Genomic DNA, 24,829 nt, shown 5'->3' with positions numbered 1-24,829 from the left:
ACTCTGTCAATAAAAGGTGTTATTCCTTGCAGAATGAGGTTTACATATGTCGACAAAACTGCTGAGTTTTGTCGACGTTATGTCAACATAACTCAAAGGCAGTGTGGACGCAGGTATAGTTTTGTCGACAAAAGTCCACTTTTGTCGACAAAACCCTGTAGTCTAGACACACCCTAGGTGGAATCTCCATCCCTCAAAGTTTTTAAGTCTCGGCTTGACAAAGCCCTGGCTGGGATGATTGAGTTGGGATTGGTCCTGCCTTGGGCCGGGGGCTGGACTTGATGACCTCCTGAGGTCTCTTCCAGCTCTATGATTCTTTGATTCTAGGAGGACTTTAACTGTGATTTGCTATAATGCAGAAAATAAATGGTAAATGAACTACTTCCTAATATGTTGCTCCTCTTGGCTGCACAGAGAAATAGATGTATCCAAGACAGAACAAGGAAATGATCAATGAAGTTAAAAGATGGGAAATTTAAAACTGATAAAATGAAGTATTTTTTTATGCAACATGTAAAATGTGAAATTCTCTGTCACAGGAAGTTGAGGTCAATAATTTAAGGTTCCCAAAGGGATTAGATATTTATATAGATATCAATTATATCCAGATTTTATAACTACTGATAACAAATTTTGGAAAGGTAGTAAGCCATCTGGGTTTAAGCCATTCTCTAAGTCAGGGTTCTCAAACTCCCGGCCCATTGCCCATCCTCTGTTGGAGCAGTTGTGCAATCCAGCCTGCGAGTCATGGTGGGTGGGTCGGGGGTCTCTGTTCCTCTTCCCCAAGCCCTGTCCCACCCTACCCCTCCCACCAGGGCACTCTGTCCCCCAAGGACATGGCTTTGCAGATTATTGGGGCTTGGTGCAGGGCAGCAGCAGTCATTTGGCGGGTGTACTTGTTATGCTTCCCTGAAGAACCTGCCACCACAGGGGGTGGGGAGGGGAACTGACCATTGCTGGTGCATCAACCCCCTGCCCCGGTAAGACTTGAGGCTGCATCTTTGGGTGGCGGTATGGGAGAGAGAGGGTGGGTGGTGGCAGGAAGGGGTAGGGCTTGGGGAACAGATAGGGTGCCTCTTCCCCCCTGCTCCAGCCTGCTGGGTCTCCCAGACTGGATTGCACAATTGCTTCACCCAGGGATAGCCTTCTGGCTAAGAGTTTGAGATCCCTGTTCTAAGCACTAGTGATCAGAATGAGAGACCTAATGTGTGTAGCAGATTATTTTACATATGTCTACTGCAGGAATCTTCACCTTTGCTCTGGAAACATCTGGTTCAAGCTACTGCCAGAGACAGAATGCTTGATGTCAATATGGCAAGAGTATCTGAAACTGCAACTCTATTAACAGGGAGCATAGAAAGAAAAAGAAACTTTAATTTAAGGCACTATGGTTAATAATTAAAGTAAGCTTCTGTTAATGGGACTCTACAGAACAAATCCTGCCTCCAGGTATGCCAGAGCCAGTTTACTGGAGAGTAACTACAGATGAAGATACAGAGCACAATTTGGCCATATTTTTAATGTCAGGTCACTCTTCCATTCTGGCCAGAAAGTCACTCATTCACATGGCCAAAGAGAAATCTAGATTTCATACATCAGTCTTGTCTCAAATGCAACACTAACATAAAGCTACTTCAGTGAAAAAAGTACAGTTCCACATTTTAGTGAAGCGTTTTCTTACAGTTAGTTGTGTGTTTGGCTATGCCATAGTGTTATGGTAATTACCGATCTCTCATATACCTTGTCATATTTTCATTTTATGCTGATACCTTAGTTGTATTTCGTGATTTCATTACATGCCAAGTGAATATCCAAGGGTATGTCTAGACTACACCTCTGTCGATAGAGAGATGTAGATTAGGCATGTCGAAATTGCTAACGAGGCAGGGATTTAAATATCCCGCATTTCATTAGTATAAACATGGCCATTGCTTTTTTTTCGAAACAGAGCTTTTCCGAAAACCCCCCAAAAAACGGCAGTCTAGATGCGGATCTTTCGAAAAGTAAACCCTTTTCGAAAGATCTTGTAAACCTCATTTTTTGAAGAATACAGGATCTTTCAAAAAAGGGTTTATTTTTCGAAAGATCTGCGTCTAGACTGCTGAGGGGGGGTTTCGAAAAAGCTCCGTTTTGAAAAAAAGCAGTGGCCATGTTTATGCTAATGAAGCGCAGGATATTTAATCCCTGCCTCATTAGCAATTTTGACATGCCTAATCTCCATCTCTCTGTCAACAGAGGTGTAGCCTAGACACTGTCCAAGAAATGAGGAGGCGGTACTAAAGAAAAACAGGGTAAATACCTACAACTGATATTCACACTCCTTTCAGGAGGCTTGATAGAGTGCACTTAATGATTCAGAGTACACTTTGGTCTTCTACTAGTGTCTTTCTTTACATTACAGATTGGACCTCTCTGGTCCAGCAACATGGGGACCTGACTGTTCCCAAACAAGAGAATCTGCCTCCAGCCCCTAAGCCCCATCTCCTGCTGCCTCACCTCCACACCAACAATCTGGCTGGGGTGCTTGCCCAGCTGCTACTGGCTTTCTAGGCAGACAGGTTCCAGTGCCTGCCACAGGGCTCCAGCCCCAGCCCCGCACTCCAGCAGGCTGCTGCAGGGCTCTGGCCATGGCTCTGTGCTCCGGGGGCAGCTGTGGGGCTCTGGTCCTGGCCGCCCGCTCTAGGGGGCCACCGCAGGGCTCCAGCTCCACGTTTCAGAGTGCTGCTGCAGGGCTCTAGCCTCGCTCTGCCGCAGGGCTCGACTCCAGTCCTATGTTCCTGGGGGCTGCCGTGGTGCTCGGGCCCTGCACTCCTTGTGGGGGTGCCAGGAGACTCCGGCCCCACGCTGCCATGGCCCAAAGCTCCCGGGGCTCATGCTGTCTGTGGCTAGGCTGCTGAACCTGATGCCCCAGCTCGGCTAGCCTTCCTGCCCTTAGGCTCCTGGGCTCTCTGGTCCAGGAACATCCATGGTCCCGCGAGATAACAGATGTTGCCAGACCAGAAAATGACATTTTTTGGAGGTACAATCTGTGTATATTTTAACTTCTACACACACAACTAAGAGGCCCTGAAATGAATTCTCTGGGATTATTTGATCTTTATTAGATTCAGCCAAATAAAACTTTCATTAGTTCTAAATGTATGGTATACACTTGAAATATTTCAACTAATTGAAGCCTCTTTAAATCCGTATGTTATACAGGATTCACAAAGCCCTGAATGCATTCAAGATTTACATGATTTTCCTATGTGTTCTATTCATGCTCCTATTTTTTTTAAAAACCACGAATAATTGCCACTTGAGAAGAAAGGAAAGGATACCACGAATAATTGCCACTTGAGAAGAAAGGAAAGGATATAGTATAAGAAGGGCAGTTTCATTTTGAAATTGGTTAACCAAGAGCCCAGCAGTAGCGTAATTCTCTACCAATAAAGGTGGGAATTGGCATATATAGGCATGTGAAAGAGCACTAAAATTAAAAGAGAGGAGGAGAGAGGTCAGGGATTTACATAGCAAAAAGGAAGAAAAGGTGATGTAGTGATATGAAAAGGTGTAAACAATATTATGGAAACCCTCAGAGAAGATGTTTATGCAACTGTTTCAAAAATAGCTAACAACAGCAGTTGGGAATCTGAAATAACCACAGTCAGGAATGAATGGGATCTAGAAGCACAATCTGTTGGGTCCAATTCTACAAATTTTTTTCTCTGACTTTTTGTATTGCGAACTGCTATTTTGGCTCTAGAAGTGTAGATTGTTTTTCCTTGCAGAGCAGATTATTATAGGCAGTAGTCTGAAGCTCTCCTCAATACAGGTCTGCTGTAATGCCAAGGCTGATCCACAGGGACACCGTTGATGCTTTCTGGAGGCTTTGCTTTATTCAGTGCCTAAACTGATTCACTCTTAAGTCTTCCTTACATCAGGAGCTATGAAGTACCATTTAATGTAGGAGAGATAAATTTGCTCCCTCCTGTCCTGCTTGACCATCTTCTTCCTTTCTCTGGCACTCTCATGGACAACCTGGCCCAGGATCACCTACTGCCACTCCTTTCAAGAGACTGAGCCCTGGAGGGAATCCCCTGTTCTATCCATTCCCATGATTCCTGCCTCTCCCATGCTTCTCCTTACTTCACTGGCAAACCTTGTACTCGGGTGACAGGTCTGTCTTGCTTCCCAGTTGTTCCCTGGTGCTGAGGGGAGCTGGTGTGGTTTTAGCAGTTGGCAGGTGAAGGTCTAGCATGTGGCATGCTGTGCACACAAAATGGGACCCAGATGCCACATGTGGCATGTCCTGCCAGCCAGAACATTTGTAATCACACGTGCATGCAGGGAAAAAATAGTAAATTACATCTCTCAACTGGCAACCATCAAGAAAGTAAAAAACTGGCCAGGCAAGTTGAAAATCAGCAAGAGGCAACCTTAATTTCCCTGTATCCACTTGAGTGTTTTGGCCATGTCCTGGGATAACTCCACATCTCTCCAGTCTCTGTTTTAAATCAATACCTGACTCGGACTCTTCTTAAGGATAAAGACACAGTCAGCAAATAATATTTGGAAACAAGCAGCAGAGGCCTCAACTATCCCCGAAAGACTACACACCAGGAGCACTGAAAGGCTCAGCAAAGAGAGGGCACAGTTGTTGTCTGTGGATGGTGGCCACACTTAAATATACCCTTTAATTCCATGTTGGGGGAGTTAACAATGATTTTTGCTGTTCCTGTGTTTGCACTCCTGTGTGCGTACTCTTTGGCCCTTCTGGTATGATTTCATATAGATGTTATAGAACCTGTGCTGAGAATCAAGATTTTGGGGGTACATGAAGCTGCATAATGTCAAGGCACTGCTGCATAATTGTAGGCCCCAGTGATTGAGAATGTTGGGGGCTCAGACCCCCAGTGCAGACACATTCTTCAACTATTTCCCGGAGGGGTGACAAGAAAATGACAGGAACTATAATTAGGTTACACATGTTGTTCAAAGTCCACTGCTATAGAGTTAAAGTAAGTATAGCACTAAAATAGCAGCGTGTGCTGCTTAACGGAGGAGGTGTGATCACCACACTTGTTTCACCACCTGACTGAGGGATGAAATCCAAAAATAGCAGTTCATACTCCCACCATTTAGGGATGAGTGTTCCAAGGAAAGGAAAAGGGTTATGTCCCATTTATACATAAAAGCACTATGTAATAAAATCTAGACTCCGCTGCCTCCATTTATTAGCTGTGCACCCTCTGTCAAGTGGAAGTTGACTTCATTGGCAGGTTCCTTGGGTATAAACGAGATCAGAGTTAGTCCCCTGATACTGTATCTCAGTTTAGATTGTTTCGGTACTAGCTAAAATTATCCTTTCCTATAGTTACTCTCTACTGCAATGACACATGCTTGGGGAGGAGGGGAAGGTAAATCTCATTAAGTTCCTTGCTGATGAATTCTGTCAACAAAAACTAAGCAGTGTGAAGAGCACATTTCACAAGGCCATTCAAAGAAGTACTGTAGCACCTCATAAAAGAAGAACTGCTCAAATGAACAAAATATATTTTTTTAAATGTAAGTTTAGCTTAAATCATAAATGTAGACCCGATTATGCCCCCAGCTAAAGTGGTCATATGGCAGGGAGACAACACGCTACTGTAGGGTGAGGAACCTAAGGCGTAGGGGCTGGATGCAGCCCCTGGATTGCTTGGATCTGGCCCCCAAGGCTTAGAGTCTTCCCCAACATTGGGGAGCCCAGGCTGGCACTCCAGCCCACATACATCCCACGTAGCCCTTGACCCCTGACTGATTTTTCTGTGGGTCAGCAGCCCCCAGCCCTAAAAAGGTTCCCCACACCTGCTCTACTGCATAGCTGGACAGAAGCACCCCACATCAGGGCACCAGTGGGGCAAAGGGGAAATAGGGGCTGTGAATCTGGCACTTCCCTCTCAAGCCAGTGGATGAAGAGTAGGTAGAGCCTTAGCTCTACTCTCACCATCCAAAGTGCTAGCCAGCTGAATTGGCAAGAGTAGAGAAAAGGTAAACTGTGTGTGATAAAGGACTGTACTAAATTACTTCCCTCCAGGACCATGGGAATGCTGAGAAGGAACAGTGACTCAATCACAATCTGTTTTCAGGGCTCACTAAAGGCTGAATCTAGCTCAAAGGAACTAGAAATGGAAAAGCCCAGTTAGACCATCCAGTTCACTTTCCCAATAGGCTGAATTTTTTCCTTTAATGCATCTGCTGTTGCCTTTTCCTGTCTATAATAAAAGGCCAGTATATTTATTCAGAATAATATTTTCAAAAACGCTTAAGTTTCATTTTCAAGAATGCCTGAGAGTTACCAGGAGCCTATTTCATTGAAAAGCCATGAGATTTGGTCAGCTAAGTCACTTTTGAACATGAGACAAAGGTATTTTTGAAGACATCCTCAGTATGCTTTCTAGAGCATCACAGTTACCAGCAAATGAAGGTCAGTAAGAACTCTATGAACTCTCATACTTTTCTCTTCCTCATAGAAGGATCCTTAGAAGCTGTTTTCTGAATATTCATACTACAAAACATCTACCTTGTGTATTAGAAGCAATATAGGATTTTACTCTGGTAAACAGAGAGAGTTAAAAATAAAAGGTGCTAGCTATGGAAAGCCAACCCCTTGAAGAATACTTACAGGATCTGTTTGACTAGTATGTCACTGTATCAATTAAGCTGCGCACAGACATCATATTCTATACCAGTGATTTTCAAAGTATGAGTCGTGTCCCAGTACTGGTTGGCGGAAAGACAGGTACTGGGCTCCCTTGCTATAGGGCGACCAGGTGACCACGAGGGTGCTAAGGCAGCTTCCTGCCTGTCCAGGCACTGCAGACCATGCTGTGCCCTGGAAGCGGTCAGCAGCAGGTCCAGCTCCTACGTGGAGGTGAGCAGCAACTCTCACAAGATAAAGAAAAAATGCAAAACAAGCCAAAAAATGAAGCTAATCCCATTTCAAAGCAAGCCCATTTGTGCTTGGCAATGCCTGGCAACAAACCAGGAACCAGCCAATGGGAATGTTGAGCCAAAGTTTGGGGCGGTGGCAGCTTGTGGATCTGGATCTGCTGCTGGCCACTTCCAGGGTGTAGTGCGGTCCACTGTGCCAGGACAGGCAGGAAGCCTGCCTTTTCATCCCCTTGTAAAGTAAGCCTGTGCCCCAACAATCCACTGTCCCAGTCCTGAGCCCCTCCTACATCCCAAACACCTCATCCCTGGCCCTATCCCATTGCCTGCACCCCTTTACAGAGCCTAGGTCCCCTCTACCTCACCCCCATGCCCCAGCCCAGAGTCCCTACCCGCATACAGAATCCCTCTATAGCCCAGCCTCCACCCCAAACTCCTCATCTCGGACCCTACCCAGAACCCCTAGGCAAAGCACCCTCCCTCACCCCAAACCGTTCATCCCTACAGCCCCACCCTCTCTCACTCCAAACCCCCTCATCCCCACAGACCCACCCTGAAGCCTGCACTCAAGTCAAAAGATATAATTATGCATCAACAATTTTCTTCGACTGGGTAGCAGGAAAAAAAGCTTGAAAACCTCTGCTCTACATAATATTGTTTTTTAAGGGGAAGAAAGAATTTGTTAAGGTGTCTGTATCAGGGGACATATCTCTTGAGTTTCTCCTGCTGCTGCATATGAGACTGAAGACCTTTTTCTGCTGCTGGTGCCCTGTAGGTTGTTGGTCTCACTTAGAGGGTCTTCAGTGGCTCACCCATTACACTGAGTATCACAGTCAAAAATGAACCCCTTCCATGGTAGCATGCCCTCACTAGAGTCCCTGTAGTGTAAGCTGTGTACTTGTGCAGCCTCTCAGGAGCGATTCCAACATCACCCGATGATTAGCAGAGTAACCACAACTAGGTTTCCTTTCTCATGGCACACATTCACATTTGTCTTGGTGCACATAAAAAATTATTCCACACATTGATGGAAAAGATTAGAGGGAACACGGGTTGTCAGGTCTGATTCTGAGTCCTTTAAATTCAGTCGTGCACTCAGGCTTCTAAATAATCTTTCTTCAAGCTTAGGCCACTTCATCAGTGGCTGCTGGGGAATCCCAGGCCTGCCCTTCACTTCAGTTTCCCACCCAGGCACCTTATAAAGACCAACCACATAATGATCCCTTCTTGCTGTTGCAACTATTTCCCTGAGCCTTTTCCCTTCTGTCCCCTTTATCTTCACCCCTTACCTTAGGGTTAAAGTTCTCATGTCGTCACTCTTTCCCAATGTGAGTAAATGCAGCCAGTCAAGCTCTCTTGTGGCTAAAGAGGAGCACCCTGTCTTGCACCTCTCATTCTAGCCAGAAACTGACCTACTAACCCCCCTTTGCTCCTTTTATCTGAGTCTGCTGGGCTCTGATTGGTTTCTTTTGTTCCGCCTCCCTAGACAGTCCCGGAGGGCCCTCTTTGCAGCTCTTTCCCTGAGACAGGGTGTAGTAGGACCATGAGGCTGGTACACCTTGTAACAATTTCCTGCAAAGATCAATAATCGTGCCTCTTCAGATAAACCTTTTCACAAAACTCTCATGCAAACCCAATCTCCACCTTTCATTTCATCATTTATTTGCAAAAATGTTCAATACAAACAAAAGAATCAAGTACACACATTCAAGTGCCAGGGCAATATAAATGCAAGGAGAGGTTAAGTAGTTGTGAATCTCTCTCATGTACTCTGCTCTGAGAAAACCGGTCAGATCAGGGCTGTGCAGGAAAAGGGCTGCCATCAGCTCTTACTGAGAGAGAATTGGGAGAGAGCTCAGCACTGTTTGTTTTCATGTGGATTTGGGTAATAAAAACACAGAAGGCTAGAGAGAAAAAGAGATTTGATTTACTATTGTTCAGGGTACACATTTTCTGAGGTCTCCAGACTCAAGCTATCTCTAAAATTCTGCAGTATTTCAAGATTTTTATTATTTGACTTTACTCATTTTCCATTGGGGCTGTATTTGGAGTAATACAATGTTCAGAAGTAGCAGAATCAGAGAAAATGTGAATGTTCTGCAGAAGGGAAATTAAGTCCCCCAGTTCTATTCATTTCTTTTCTCTCGCTGTTTGACAGGTGGAGAGTGCAGATTCACGGGTCTGAACTGGATCAGCCTCCCAAAGTGGGTGGAGAAACAAAACAAATACAACAAAATCATACCAGACCTTCAGCTGTAATTAACAGCATCACCACAGCAACCAGAAAATACAATTAAAAGACAGGTTGGACTAAAGCGGAGCATATCAAGGTGCAGCTCCTTACCTTTGGACAGAAAACAGCAAAATAATTATGCAGAAGAGAAAAGAATATTTGACTGGTCCAGCCACACTCTGGAATAGGGAAGTGTCCTTTCATTAACAGGAATGTGCCACTGTTTATTCACAAGAAAGGGGAGTGCCATGCAATCTACTGAGGAGACTATCTGTCTGTGCTTGAATTTTTACATTTGTTTACACCCCTGCTGGGATTGAACTAGTTGGTACAGTCCTATTGGCCCATCAGGTATTGGATAGTGATTTTTTTCCCCCACAGGGTGCACCTGGCACGAGAATTGAAAGATATTGCAGCTCTTGCTCATAGACAGACAACACGAGAGAGATAATCTCCAGTTCTCCTCTTCTGCTACTGTCTGCTATACCATGGGATGTAGGCAAAGCTCTGAGGAGAAAGAGGCAGCGCGGCGGTCCCGGAGGATTGACCGCCACCTGCGCTCTGAGAGTCAGCGACAACGACGCGAGATCAAGCTCCTACTCCTGGGTACAAGCAACTCTGGCAAGAGTACTATTGTCAAGCAAATGAAAATCATTCATAGTGGTGGCTTTAACTTGGAGGCTTGCAAGGAATACAAACCTCTGATTATCTATAATGCCATTGACTCCCTCACACGCATCATTCGTGCGCTAGCCACTCTTAAGATAGAGTTCCACAATCCTGACAGGGCCTATGATGCCGTGCAGCTTTTTGCCCTGACAGGCCCAGCTGAAAGCAAAGGAGAGATTACACCTGAGCTTCTAGGAGTCATGAAGCGGCTCTGGGCAGACCCCGGTGTGCAGGACTGCTTTTGCCGATCCAATGAGTACCACCTAGAGGATAATGCGGCATACTATTTAAATGACCTAGAAAGGATTGCAGCACTGGACTACATCCCTACAGTGGAAGATATTCTGCGTTCTCGGGATATGACCACAGGGATTGTGGAAAATAAATTTACCTTCAAAGAGCTGACTTTCAAAATGGTGGATGTGGGTGGACAAAGGTCTGAGCGCAAAAAATGGATCCACTGCTTTGAAGGGGTTACAGCAATAATTTTCTGTGTGGAGCTGAGTGGATATGACTTGAAGCTATATGAGGATAACCAAACGGTGAGTGCTTCTGGATTCTTCTATGTTTTGGCTTATTATTTATTTTTATTATTACTATGTTTATTTCCGTAGTACCTGGAGATCAAGCCCCATTATCTTACACAAGTAACAAATACACACCTGCTCAAAAATAGCACACATGGACTTAGTAGTATTTTTTCTGCATTCATAAGGTGGTTGCATATAGCTTTTCTTCGCTGACTTTGTTTCTTTGGAGCTATCAATAGAAGATGATAAGGCTTCCTCATGTGGCACAGTAGTGGAAAATGTGTTTGTGTCTAAGGCAAAAGTTTCAGACCCAAGTCATTAATAACACTTAAAATTATTATAAATTAAATTTAATAATATTCTCAATTTCATCGATTTTATGCATTTGACAGCAGTACATCCTCAGTTTTGATTTTGCCTGTAAAGATCGGCATGAGTAGAAAAAGCTTTAAAATGTTTAAAAGTAATGTTTTATAAAAATACATAATTTTAAGGGTTCCCTTTGTAATACTAATACTATAATCTTCAATTTGCTTAGCACACAGATACTGTAACTATGGAAATGGTTGTATAAGTTAGTGTGTGTAAGTTTATGTTTTCTATCACTTTCAGTCTGTTTAATTTGACCTTTGTAGATACTATTTGGACTTTTTATATATTTCTTCTATTGTAGCCTCAGAAATGGACAAGATGGTTCAGAAACAATTAAATGTGTTGGTAGGAATATTTAAGAATTCCTATAGCTCCCTACTTGCCTATATTCCAATTTAAAAATAGCTGACCAACACAAGGAACTAAAATCAACCCCTACAAAATCACTGTCTGGAGACAACTAATTTACTGTTTACCCAAAGGTGCACCAATTTCTTATCATATCCTTCAGGTATTGTCAGTTATTTCACACTGGTGGATCTTTCCTGTGGCAAGGCAAATTCTGGAGCTCCCCAGAATGCTGCATGCTTTGTTTCTTCACAGTAGAAAGAGTACTTCAATGAAGGGGGATCCCAGTAATTTGCTTTTTGTACAATATTTAGAATCTAACTGTGGTTAGAAATGTGCATTTTCACTACTTTTATTACAGTAATATTCTTAAGACATACTTTCTACCACTCCTCTAACAATCTGTTTGGCAGACTATTATGGAATCTGCTCCTTATGGAAATACTCCACTAACTGTATTAAATTTCATAGTCAGTTCAGGTCAGTCATTTTATTTTTTTCTTCTGTGTGTAGCATGCTTGTCATGCCTGAACTATGCTAGAGAATATCCTGGATAGAATTCACGATAATGTGAATTCCTGTGTATCTGCTCATACAATAGGATCAAATCCAAGCCCAATGATGTGAAGCTACTAATAGCTGTGTGATGTTGCTGGACTTCCCAGATGCTTAAATGAAACTTTGGTGCTTGGAACACCACCATGAAGTGGCAAATAGCACCAAACCCATCTCTTCCCATGGTGGGAATCTATGATTTTGTCCCATGACTGTGATATATAGCAGCCAAGTTCTGGGAAATAAAATTGAAAGGGGAAGTGTCTCCTTAACATTACAGGAAAGTCAGGGAGCTAAATTTCTCCTTAGTTACATAACATCTTCAGTAAATGAATGATTCATGTGGTTGGTTCTGACTACTTTCTCAGAAATAGATCCTTAAACCTGTGAGTCCATGTATTCTTCTGGTTGAAGATGCCTTCCTTCTAAATTAATGTTCATGGGCTCTGTGGGATGAAGTGAAACTATTAGGCACCGCACAGGATTTTTTCCAAGGCATGAAACTACTTTTCATGTGCTTCCCACTCCTCTGAAGAGCGCTATAGCACTTGCCCTGTAGAGTGGAACTCCTCAGACCTTCTCTGTTCACCGCTTTGCATTGGGCCCATTTGTCCTCAGCAGTGATCAGTCAGGTATTCTTCTAAGATCTGTAACAACCAAGGGCTATCATGTTTAATGAGGCATAACACATGATCAAGATTTCTATGGTTGGGAATTCCTGGAATAACTTAAGCAAGATTTTAAAAATCTGTAGCAGCTCCTTGAAAATTGTGTATTTCCTGCATGTAGCACGTCAAATTGTTTAGGCCACTGAATGAAGGCAAGTTGATGACAGTACTTCAAACGGTTTAAGGCTTGTTTCTCTAACGTATTTCAGTTATTTATCTGGTGTCACTACAGCCAACTTTTTTATTTAACAAAAAGATAAAACTGGTGCAGCAAGCACTTTCCACGAACTTTATTTCAATTTTTTGGAAGGGAAACCCACACTACCGGGTAGACAAGAGTCTAATGGAGTTTCCCTCTTTATGGATGTAGCCTAGGTGTTAGATTAAAGGGCCACCCTTCATGTAACAGGTAAGAAGGTGGGTTAAATATTATGATATGAAAGCTATTACAATTATTGGCACATTAAACAAATCACTTATTGTAATAACTTTAACACTTTTCAGTGCAGTATGTGGGGATTTTATTGTTTGTTTGTCTTGATCCTGTTTCTTGTAGATGTTCCTTCCATTAAATATATAAAGAAGAATTGCAAATACAGCAGAGCTGCCTAGGGCACTTAGCGCTAAGCAAAATATTTTCCACAAACATTTATTTACTATTTTTAAAGTTTTGCTTAGGGTGTTTAAACCTCTTTTGTGCTCTCTTTTCATGATTCTTAAGAAAATAAATTTACTGGCAGGAAAGTTCACTAAACTGAAATTCATACTATTATTCAAGAATATTCCCATAAACTGAACATTAAATACTCAAAATGATCTACCAGCTGACAGTCTGCAGACTAAGTTATTATTTAGCGCACAGGTGGGAAACTGTTTTTGGTTCAGGGGCTGCTGACATATAGAAAAATCAACTGGCTGCACACAAGTGAGAAGTAAAAAAAAAGATACCTCACTGGCATGGCCGCCAATTAAGAAGCAGAAAGACACTCCCCACATTCCCTTCGCACATCAGAGCCTAGGGAGACTCCGGATAGTTGATATTGTGGGCCTCCTTTGGCTCTGGTGTGGGGCCAAAAATGAAAGAATAGGTGTGTAGGAGGGGGGCTACCTGGTAGCAGGCTTGGGGTGTGGCATCTGGGTGGGAAGGAAGGTGCAGGAGCAGGCTGGGGATGGGAGAGCTACACATGGTAGGATGCAGGAGATGGATGAGGTGGGATGTACATCAGGCTGGATCTATCCCAGCTTGCCTGACTCCAGCCTGCAAGGCTCAGGGCTCCTCCCCCCAGAGTGGAGAACCAGCGCTCCTACTGCAGCCCCGTGGGGAGGGGCTGTGGGGAGCTGCAGGGCTGGAGAACCAGAACTGGCTCCCTGATGTTGGAGGGAAGCCCTGAACCTTGGGGGGCCGATCCAGGTGAGCCAGGGGCTGGTTCTGGCCCCCTGGGCCTTAGGTTCCTACCCCTGATTTAGAGAATGATTTTGAACAATGAATTTGAGAAAATGGCTATAGTTTATCAATAATTCATAGACAGAAAGTGGCAAAACTAATGGAATAGAAGAAAATTACGAAATGAGGCCATTTTGTGCAGAAGTATTTGGCCCAGAACAATAATATTCAAAACTCACACAAATATTGCATCAGAAATAAAGGTATTTATTTCCTGCATTTAATTCAAGTTCTCAAATGGCTGGGGCAATAGCTAAATACAAACAGCAAGCCCTTTAGGAGATTTAACTGACTTAAATACATTTCTACAACCTCATCTTTTCTGGCTGGTTCTGAAGAAAAACTTCCTTTGGTTTCAACCTGTGAAATAAAAGCATTGCTAGAAAAAAGACTTTGGTTAAGAACTAAAAACCTACTTGCAAAAACGCTTCATGTAATGTCCTCTCATTGAACTCCCCAAATTATATTAGGAATTCAGGCATAACCCAAAGTGGCTCACAGGTAGTCTTCCTATGAATCCATCTCAAATAAATCCAACAAAGCTCTTGTGAAAGTTGAACCAGCTGCTCTCAGTTCCTTTAAAGTCTCTACTTTGCCACAATTCCCAACTATATGCAGAGTTATTCATTTTGATAAGAACTGGGAGGGGGAAAATCTTGTATTCATTTTTGCTGTAATGTGAATTTCCATATATACATTTAAGTTTTCTCCAGATCACAAGGACATTTTGGTGTGGAGGAAAATTCAAATTTAGGCAGTTGCTGAATGCACAGGAATCCCGCTGCTAAGTAACAGACCCAAATCCTTTTATCATGACTGTTTAATGGCAGAATGGCAAATCATCTTTCTCTGTTTAGCATTATTCTATTTTGCTACTGTTATATGGTTTCTGGGCTAGTAATACTTCCCAAGTATTTTTGTGTCCACCTTTATTATGTGATTCCTACTGAGGAAGTGTTAGAGGCATTAGGTTTTTCTGACAGTGCATAAGAGTGGTGGGAAGTAGAGCCACTGCTGGTGGCCACAGAAACGGTCTTAACTGGATAGATAGTGCTGGCCTGTAGAGGCAGTTGAATTTATGAAATAATACCCTTTTTGTGTAAAGATGGAGAAAATGTGTGATAAATTGTAAATCGCAATTAAACAATATTTTTTTATAAGCCATAGGATAGCATTGCTTTTTAATTTTATTGACGACTCAAAGAGCTAGGCAAACAGATTTAGGCATCATAGTTGCTTCATGTGTACAATAGCTGGAACAAACATATCTGGTAAACATACTATATTAGCCCAGGGAAACAGTAATTGTAAGGGAGAAATGAGCTGGTATTGGCATCAGTTCTGACAACCATTTCCAAGAAGGCAAAACCTCCAAATTGACTACAGGATGGTCCAGAGTCCGTGAAAGCTGGTCATCTGCTTTAAGAGTTAGCTTTTGTACTTTTTTCTATGCATGTAACGTTTAGAACTCAGTGTTCAAACTAAGGAGCCTTTACTGAAGAACCAAATCCTGCATTTGGACATTCAAATTGGCACTTAATATCGTTCTCTCTCTCTTTCTCTTTCTCTCAGCCTCTTTTATGCACATACTTGCAATTTTGAGTGCTCACATTAAATATTTGGGATACCCAGGTTAGGTGCCCCGAATAGAAAATAGGTTTCCTGTCATCAGTGCATTTATTAGTATGTATTCAATGCTTCCTTTAAGGCAGGTTCCTGCAGTTTTTAACCAATTAGGCACGAAGTCCATAATACATTGTTACCTTTTCTGAAGGTAAAATTTCAGGTTTTTCCCTTTCCCTTTTCCCTTTTCTCTGGGAATAATCTTAAAATAACTCAGTTCTGAAGATCTGCTGTTTAAAAATGTCTGTGAAAATGTACAGGCAGTCCCCGGGTTACGTACAAGATAGGGACTGTAGGTTTGTTCTTAAGTTGAATTTGTATGCAAGTCGGAATTGGTACATATTGTAGGGGAAACTCTAGCCAAACATTTCTCCAGAGCTCAGTTTTATTCTCCCACACCTCACTTCCCTCAGTCCTTTATTCTCAAGCTGAGGTGTCTGCTGAGAAAAGCCGCTCTGCGTCTCCCTGGTCTGCTGGGGGGGGAGGCGCTAGCTTCGCGTCTCCCTAGTCTGCTGGGGGGAAGCAGCTAGTGCAGGGTTGCCTCACCCCGTTTGTAAGTAGGGATCTGATGTAAGTCAGATTCATGTAACCCGGGGGCTGCCTGTACAGGAAAGATGGATATTTTAAATATCATTAAGTTATGAAGTTTCAGCTGTCTATGATTTACTTCTCCCCTCCTTAACAATCCCATATAGTCACTGTTTAGTGAAAACATAGCATCTATACAGCGGGCAGTTATTTCAAAATAGTGTAAAAATACTGTCAAACTGGAGAACTTTCTTTTCATGAGAAATACTTTACTAATGTCTATTCAGATTGCTTAGCCTTATCAAGCTTTGACTTGCAGAGATGCTGCTTAAAGCATACTAACAGCAACTTCCACTGACCCATATGGTAATCCGCTTGTGTCCTTGAGGACAAAAATCTTAGAGAAACTTTGATACTGTAAAAAAGTTACTAAATACATCAGACAAAAAATATAAAGACATCTTCATATTTCTTCCTGCAGTATTTGCTAATACCAAAGTTTGTTTGTTGGAAATACAGGAACGGTTTCTCACTGCCCATCTTCTCTTCCTTTTTGACCCTGAAGTCCTCATGCTGAATTAGTTACATCTCAATACCTTTTATGCCAGCAGTTTGTAATGTCATAAGTTTGGGAATTTTTACTTCACTACAGCATGATGCAGGAGGAGAAGCTGGGATATGAAGAAAAAGTTCTCAATGAGCAGGCCAGATTCTGCAGTTAAAGTAGTGATGGCATACATTAAATGTCAGATGTAAGTTGGTGAGAAAACTTGATGTAAGTAAATTAGAGTAACTTGCAGCAATGTTCAGTGGATGTGAAAAAGGGATGTAACAAAGAATGCAGAAGTGTTGGTACTGTCACCTCAAAAGGACGCAGTAAGAAAAGTGAAGAAGAAGGTGTAAAATAAAGTTAGTCGCCTACTTTTAATCACTGACTTCCTTGAAAGTTTTATTGTTTTCAAATGAAAAACAAGAACATCATAACAGCCAGATTAGGTCAGACCAAGGGTCCATCTAGCCCAGTGTTCTGTCTGCCGACATTGGCCAGTGCTAGTTGCCCCAGAGGTAGGGAACAGAACAGGGAATCAATTATCAAACGATCTCTCCCTTGTCACCCATTACCAGTTTCTGACTAACACAGGCTAGGGACACCATTCTTACTCATCCAGGCTAATAGCCATTGATGGACCTATGAATAAGGTCTAATCCTTATTTCACATTGAAGTAACTCAGGAGTAGCCAAAATAAAACAGAACATTATTGCTTCATCAACAATTTATATAATGACGGAGGGTATGTCTACACTACCCCCCTAGTTCGAACTAGGGGGGTAATGTATGCATACCGAACTTGCTAATGAAGCCCGGGATTTGAATTTCCCGGCTTCATTAGGATAAAGCCGGCGCCGCCATTTTTAAAAGCCGGCTAGTGCGAACCCCGTGCCGCGCGGCTACACGCGGCACGGACTAGATAGTTCCACGAGGCGTACAGATAGTTCGGATTAGAAGCCTAATCTGAACTATCTAGTCCGTGCCGCGTGTAGCCGCGCGGCACGGGGTTCGCACTAGCCGGCTTTTAAAAATGGCGGCGCCGGCTTTATGCTAATGAAGCCCGGGAAATTCAAATCCCGGGCTTCATTAGCAAGTTCGGTATGCATACATTACCCTCCTAGTTCGAACTAGGGGGGTAGTGTAGACATACCCATAGAGAATATGCTTATTAACAGGGCTCGCTGAGCCGTGGCGAGCCCCGCTCGCCAGCCGCACTGTCCGGCATTCTGCACATGCACAGATTGCCGGAACCCGGCTCTTCCGGGTTGTAATCTACTCGCCACGGGCAAGTAGTTTACAAAGATTGTCCAGCCCTGCTTATTAAGTTTGCAGATGATACCAAGCTGGGCAAAGTTGCAGGTGCTTTGGAGGTTATGATTATGAGTGCGTCTACACTGCAGGGCTTTATTCGAAATAAGCTACACAAATTGAGCAAGTTCAATTGCGTATTTTATTTCAAAATAGCTTATTTCAAAATAGGGAACATGAACACAGCACTTATTTCAAAATAGAGCACTCTTCCTCCGACTTCCTTACTCCTCATACAATGAGGGTTACAGGAATCGGAGTAAAAGTTCTCCAGTTTGACAGTATTTTTACACTATTTTGAAATAACTGCCCGCTGTATAGATGCAGACTAAGTTATTTTGAAATAGTGGTAGTGGCTATCTTGGTTTCTTAGCATTCTCCCTACTTTTCCTTTGCATCAGGATAGTCTGCAATTGGGGCTTTAATATAGCCTTCCTGAGAAATTGCCAGCTTTCTTGAACCTCTTTATCCCTTAGATTTTCTTTCCATTGGACTTTATTGATCAGTTCTCTGTTTGGACTTCCAAAAAGTAGACATGAACATTGTCCCTATTCTGCTGCTCTCATTCCTTTCTTTCCTTAGAATAATGAAGCCTATCATTTTCTCCCAAATTGTTTTCCATCTTTAGAGTAGGAATCAATTCCTCCTACTTGATTAGAAGCAAATCTCAGATGGTGATCCCCTGATGACTATTTCTACTTTTTGAAGAAAAAAAAAGCTGTGCCCAAAACATTCAATAACTTTTTAGAAAATTTGTGTTTTGTCATATTGCCTTTCCAACAGATCTTTGGGGAGTCATATTCCTCCAGTACTATTGGGTCTTCTGTTTTGAATATTTCCATAATGCTGCAGTAAAAAAACAGATTGCAGTGGGTCTTGTGCAGAAAGAAACTCTTGGCACATGATGCTGTAAATTAAGGTCTTTCTATTCCCCAGTAACATTTACCTCAGGATTTTTTATTGATTAAGTAGGGAATTTTTTAAATTATATTTTTAAACAGACTTGTTTGCTTTTTCAGATACAGGATATTAACAAGCCTTTAAGACATGTAGCTCTTTTCCACAATACTAATAATAGCTTTCAAGACTGAAAGGCAATTGTGAGTACACAGAATGTAGAACCTTATTAGCATTTCCTGCTATCAATAATAAAAGTCCATATTGCCAACTCTTCTTCAGGAGAAACACCCTTCTGCCAAATTTGGTAACTTACGAATCTGAGGAAAGTAGCAATTTAAACTGTTCAGATAGTCTCACTTTTAGACATTTGTTATGAACTTTAATGAGCAGAATAGCCCAAATAACTACAAATGTTCATGAACAATGTCTATACACTAACTAGAGTTCTGGATTTCTTTTTTTATTTTTGTTTTTCACTTTTTTCCTTTTAGAGGATTAAATGTATGGCTGGTATGATAAAAATACCCTCATGGACAATTAAATATTTTATCAGACTAGATTTATCTGAAGCTGCTCAGGTCCCTTACTCAATTAATTTATGTTTTGTGAAACATAGAATGAAAATATACATGCTTCATTTAAATCATTGCTCTGGTGTAGGGCTGGGGATAAGGAGTTGTGTCTGCAGGCTGCCCCTGGGAAGGGAAGACTACCCCAGCTCTTTCTTTCTGCAGTGGCTTGGGAACAGGTGAGAAGCGCCTCTCCATGGTTGCTGCAGCTCAGGCAGGCACAGCCAGGGGGAAGGGTACATATCTCTCAATTGGGGCAGGTCCAGGTTCATGTTCCCACTGTATTCTCCAGCCAGAGTGAGGAATGTAGCAAACTGTGTACTTTCCCCTTCCTCCCTGATAAAGGGGGACAGCCAGCAATGTTCCTGTTCAAATGGAGGGGGAAAGCTTCAGCCCCCCCCACCCTCCCTAAAGGGCACCTGGGGGGTGAGAGGCTTCAGGCTAAGGCAGTCTTAGATGGGAGAAGGACATGCCCCCAGCCCTGCCAACCCCTTTCACCTGCCGGGTGATTCTGTCTCTTTTCTGTATGGTTTTATGAGAATCAATCCCATTACAGGCATAGCCCTTTGTCCTAGCACAACCAAGCCATCATGTTGCAGTAGATTTTGTTAAGAAAAAGTTGTATACTGAATTAGGTGATCCTAGCTCTTACTTTTAGGAGGAGTTCTTGAACAAGCAGGCAGACAGGCAGACTCTCAAAAAATATATAGTAGATGTATAACAGTGTTAACACTCTTTTTGCAAAGTATGTAAGCATCACTAATTGAATCCTGGAAATCTTGCTGTACATTGAAACTTTCAAACCCTGGAATTTGCTGAAAGCATCATTCCTGTAAAAATACCTGGACTTCTAGTGTGTGCAATTATAATCATGTGTTCTGCACATGACGGTGAGTCCCTCGAAAATCCTTTTCTGAGCTTTACAGTAAATAACTGCAGTTATAATGGAGAAGAATAACACTATGTATAGACACATTAAACACATGGCAAGAGCAGCTTATCTCCTTTTAATTGCACAGAACAAATGTGATAACTTCAGTGCTGCATCTTACTTGTAGAAGACTGATAATGGTTTGTTTATACAACAAATTATTTCACTAGAAACTGCATTTTCATTTCAGACTGTCAAAATCTGAGACATTTATCATTATTATGTGCAGTCACATAATCTATATAGAATCTTCTAAAAGCAACTAAACACTGAGACCTGAAATTAAATTAACTCCTTTATATTTTTAGAGAACTATGCTTAAACAATAATCCAAGGCACATATCCAACATATAGTCTTATTTACATTACAGAAATTTTGTAAAGCCATTATATTTCTTCCTAGTACTCCTACATTTCATGTTCATATAATTTCAATAGAACCTACCATTTCTAAAATAGATAAGACCATGTAGTCTCATCCAGGAACAGCTACTTCTTAGAATAGTAGCACTAGATTCATGAATGTCTTGCCTAACAGTTAATTTATATGATTTTGAAATTACAGATAAGAACGGTTTCTCTGTGTCTGATGCCTTCAAGTTGCTTTTTAAAATTCAATATACTTTTTGAATCATACACGTAAATAACATTTCTCTGAAACATAAGGCAACTGTATTTCTGTGAGTCAGTTTGCCCTTGTGAGAGTTTTCCTTGTAAGGGACTACACTCTATTTCCAAATCCCTAAAGGTATTTTAGAACTAAGAGGTAAGTCAAGTAATTTTAGCTGTATTTTATTGAAGTTGAGCCAATAATTTTGGGTTCATTCACCTAGTATCACTCAACCACAATGACACTTGCACTGAGTATGCCTCAAATACTAGCTCCACCCATTTTAAGAAGTTCTAAATTAAAGTAACAGTGATTGAGTGGATTTGCTCCATCATTTTGGATCTATTTATCTATTTCGGAAAGTAACACTGTGTACCTAACCTTATTTTGGCCACATGATAGGTTCATATCATTTTGAACATGTAGCCTTAAAGACAGAATGATGGCTCAACACACATTATCTGTGAATTTGTAGAGTAAATTACATGTCAGTAAATGAGTAAGAACATATTCTTCAGTAGACAGAAGAGCAGGGTGGTAAAAGGAAATATACGTCTGTTTGACTCAGTGTTTTGAGAGGTATGAGAGAAAGCAGATCTGCATGAAGTATTTTACATCAGCTTCAGTTCCCTTGTTGCATTCTCTTCTGTTCCAACTCCATCTTTCCTCCCCTTGGTGTGAAAATTACACTTATACATACCCACTTACTGATGAGATTTTTACATCACCTGAGGCTATGGACCAAATTAATCCCTTGTGTAATTCAACCCTTACTGTTTTTATTCATTCCAAGTTTTTGTTTAGATGATCTAGTTTAAAAAAAAAAGCCTAAATACACAGGCCAACCGTTATGGATTACTCCTGAATGGATGAGAAAGTAATAATTGAATAATTTCCTACACCAATCTGTAATAAAAGTCTACAATGAAATATTAACAATAAGATATTACAAATAACAAGGAACTACTCTAGATATTTACTGATGGTGTATCCTTTCCCGTCACATAAAGTACTAAATTTTCAAGGTTTGAGAAGATAAAAATAACTTGATTTTATTGTGTTCTATTATGAAATAGCAGTATTATGTACCCTCATCTGCATCAGACAGGATTATTTTTATAATGAATGATCAGACGGGATTATTTTTATGTTCTATGGGGTTATGTATTTATTTGCTTTATCCCCACTTCATTTCATTGAAATCTCCATTAATTCCATGTAACAAGACCCACCATTGAAAGGCAGAGCTGAAACATATTTGGCCATTCATTTCTGCATATTTAGTGTATGTGGGCGGGTGTCTTAGACCTGATCTACACTAGACCACGCTGGTCGACGTAAGGTATGCCATCCAGCTATGCAAAATGTGTAGGTCCACACACTCCAATCAGCTTCCCTTACTCCTCACATATCAAGGAGAACAGGACACCAGTGGGGGCTGCCCTCAGTATGTGATTTGGAGGTCTACACAAGATGGCTAAATGGAATGCTATAAGATTGATCTCCAGAAGGTGGATCTTCTCTGTAGTGTAGACATGCCCTAATTTAGTGAGGTTTAGATTGTATGAACTAATAGATAATTGTGTTTTATAGATCCCTATGTATATGTTCTGCTGTGAATATTTATAGATAGGGTTGCCAGATACTTTTGCAAAAAATCCAGAACAAAAATTGGTGGAGAAAAAAAAAAGCGGGGTGAGGGGAAAACCAAACTGGTTGAGCAACCTTTAAATTCCCACACTCACCCACCAAGCAGGGGAAAAATGTCCATTTTACATATCCGGTATTTTCTGTTCAGTTTTTTTTTACCGGACAGAAGACGCAATTACTGCACTGTCCAGGTGAAAACTGGACACCTGGCAACCCTATTTATAGATACACAGGTAGGACAGAGATTAGTTTATCAGTGACCATATAAAACAAAATTTCTAACCAGTTTTTTATACTGAAAAATGCTATCTAATATATAGGACCTACACATACAAACAACAACCATCTTACCTTCCATGGGAATTTCATGGTTTTTTGTTTGGTTGGTTGGTTTGCTATTACTAATGCTGTCTGTGTTTTACATAAGAACTTTGTTCATTCATCACTTCTTAAATCTGTAGGATCACAATCTCTTCTGGCATTGTAAGGGGTGCCTTAAAATCATGTCTAGCCACAAATTGCAATGTTAAGAAGACAAGGCTATGATTTAATTGAAGTATCAAGCGGAAGAAGAGATTAGGCCCCTAGAAAGACAGCTCCTATAAAATAACTACTAGTAGGTGCCACAAAGGAATCCAACTTTGGGTGCAAAGTTTTTCAGGCTGAGAGGTGTTAGAAACATGATAAAGTTAATTCAGCTGCTGAAGGAGAAAGCGGGTCATATCACTTTCAAAATACTCTGGCTGCTGTTTGCAGTGACCCTAATAGGCTTTGGAGGCTGTTATTCAAATCAAGAAGAAATGGGCTTTAGAATCATTTGTGGAGAAGGTAGATCAAAACAGAAACTGAGAATGAATCCAAAGATTTTCTTCTTCCCCCAAACTCTCATAAATTTATTCTTAACTATCAAGAGAACACAGAAAAATACTGAGAAGGCAGTCTGATTTTACATGCATCGAATATCCAGAGTTTGTGGAGTATGAGAACAGCAGCAGCCAGGTTTCTAGACTCTTCCTGACATCAATTGCAACATTTGTTAGAAAACAATACAGAATATTACCAGAATACTATGTAAATGTACCAAGCATATAGGCAAGCTGGAAAACTCAGAGATAAATGCCATATGCTCAAGAAGAATAAAGCTAATTCAGTGTATTAGGTAATTTATGGTGAAATGGCTATTTTATACACCAATAGAACTATCACTTTTCGTCCAACAGTATCAATTATGTTAGCGGGTTATATTATATTTTACTTCGCAAACCAGAAAACTGATTAAAAAATTCAATCTTCTGAGGAGCTTTCAAAGCATGCCCAGAAAAATTAAGAACTCTCCCATTTTTAATATGTTCAAGAACATACACTTATACCCAGACACCTTATGCTTGTGTCAGCTGACGGTCAGGGCAGTGTGTGTGTGTATGCTTCTGAGAAAAGGTTTAACGTCTGTGACCCTCACTTTCAGGTTCCAGCCCAGGGCCCTAAGGGTCTATGCGTCTGACCCTGTATGGCTGGGGGTGGGGGAGTTCCTTGCTGCAAACTGCCAGCCATGCTGGCCAGTGCCCACCCTGGGCCTCTTCCTACCATGCCCCTACTCACTCTTCGGTGCTCCGAGTCAAGGGGCTGTCCCTAGGGCTGTGTCCACTCCGCCCGCTGAGGGGTCATCAGCAATTCCCCCTCCAGCCGCTGGGTCCAATATTTTCACTGTCACTGTGACATGCTCCTTCAGGCAACACACTAACATTCTCTCTGGGGAACTACTAAAAACATTGGGAGTGTAGAGCAGCAGGAAAACAACTTTCAGTAACAGTCCATTATACAATATGCAGAACTAAAAGTAACCTTTTATAATCCGAGTGGCTCAAATGGACCATTATTGACCAATGTGGTTAGTTTACTGAATGTATTAGCTCTTTCAACACTATACATCAATACACTTCAGTTTAAAAAAAATCTATAGTCCGAACACAAAAATATCTCCCATATTAGAGAAAAGAGAAAGTATGAGTTTGGCTCAAAGAACATGCCAATGTTATAAGGTTAGATTTTCAAATGTACTTTGCCTCAATTTAATTTGGTTAAATAGATCTTTAAATATACAGTACATTTTCATCCAGAGAGTAGCTTGTATTTTGTTTAAAATTACAGTAATTTGTTGAGTAAAATATACATATCTCTGAGGTGTTATTGCTTTGCACATTTAAAATTTACAATATATATGTGCTTAAAATATTTTTCTTATAGAAAATTCACTGAGGCTACAATTCACTCACACATAACTTAGGAGAAAAGGGGAATAATTAACAGCTAAATATTAGTATTTAGTAGATAGACGTGTTATAGAGGAATACAGGCAGTCCCCGGGTTACGTACAAGATAGGGACTGTAGGTTTGTTCTTAAGTTGAATCTGTATGTAAGTCGGAACTG

At 41.4% G+C, this 24,829-nt stretch overlaps 2 protein-coding genes across 4 annotated transcripts in view; one reads left to right on the top strand and one right to left on the bottom strand.

Moving 5' to 3' along the window:
- Positions 1-24,829, bottom strand: part of LOC106732182 (radial spoke head 14 homolog) — a 212,435-nt gene that overhangs the window by 78,680 nt on the left and 108,926 nt on the right. The window lies entirely within an intron of this gene.
- The window catches only part of GNAZ (G protein subunit alpha z), a 151,238-nt gene that overhangs the window by 51,597 nt on the left and 74,812 nt on the right, over positions 1-24,829 (top strand). For both annotated transcript variants that reach the window (XM_075898003.1, XM_075898004.1), the window contains one exon: positions 9,071-10,356. In XM_075898003.1, coding sequence (XP_075754118.1) covers positions 9,634-10,356 — 723 coding nt within the window. In that variant the 5' untranslated portion in view covers positions 9,071-9,633. The remainder of the gene's footprint in view (positions 1-9,070; positions 10,357-24,829) is intronic.

Source organism: Pelodiscus sinensis, chromosome 15, assembly GCF_049634645.1.
Source record: "Pelodiscus sinensis isolate JC-2024 chromosome 15, ASM4963464v1, whole genome shotgun sequence".
Taxonomy (NCBI): Eukaryota; Metazoa; Chordata; order Testudines; family Trionychidae; genus Pelodiscus; species Pelodiscus sinensis.
This window is presented reverse-complemented; position numbering and strand designations above follow the sequence as displayed.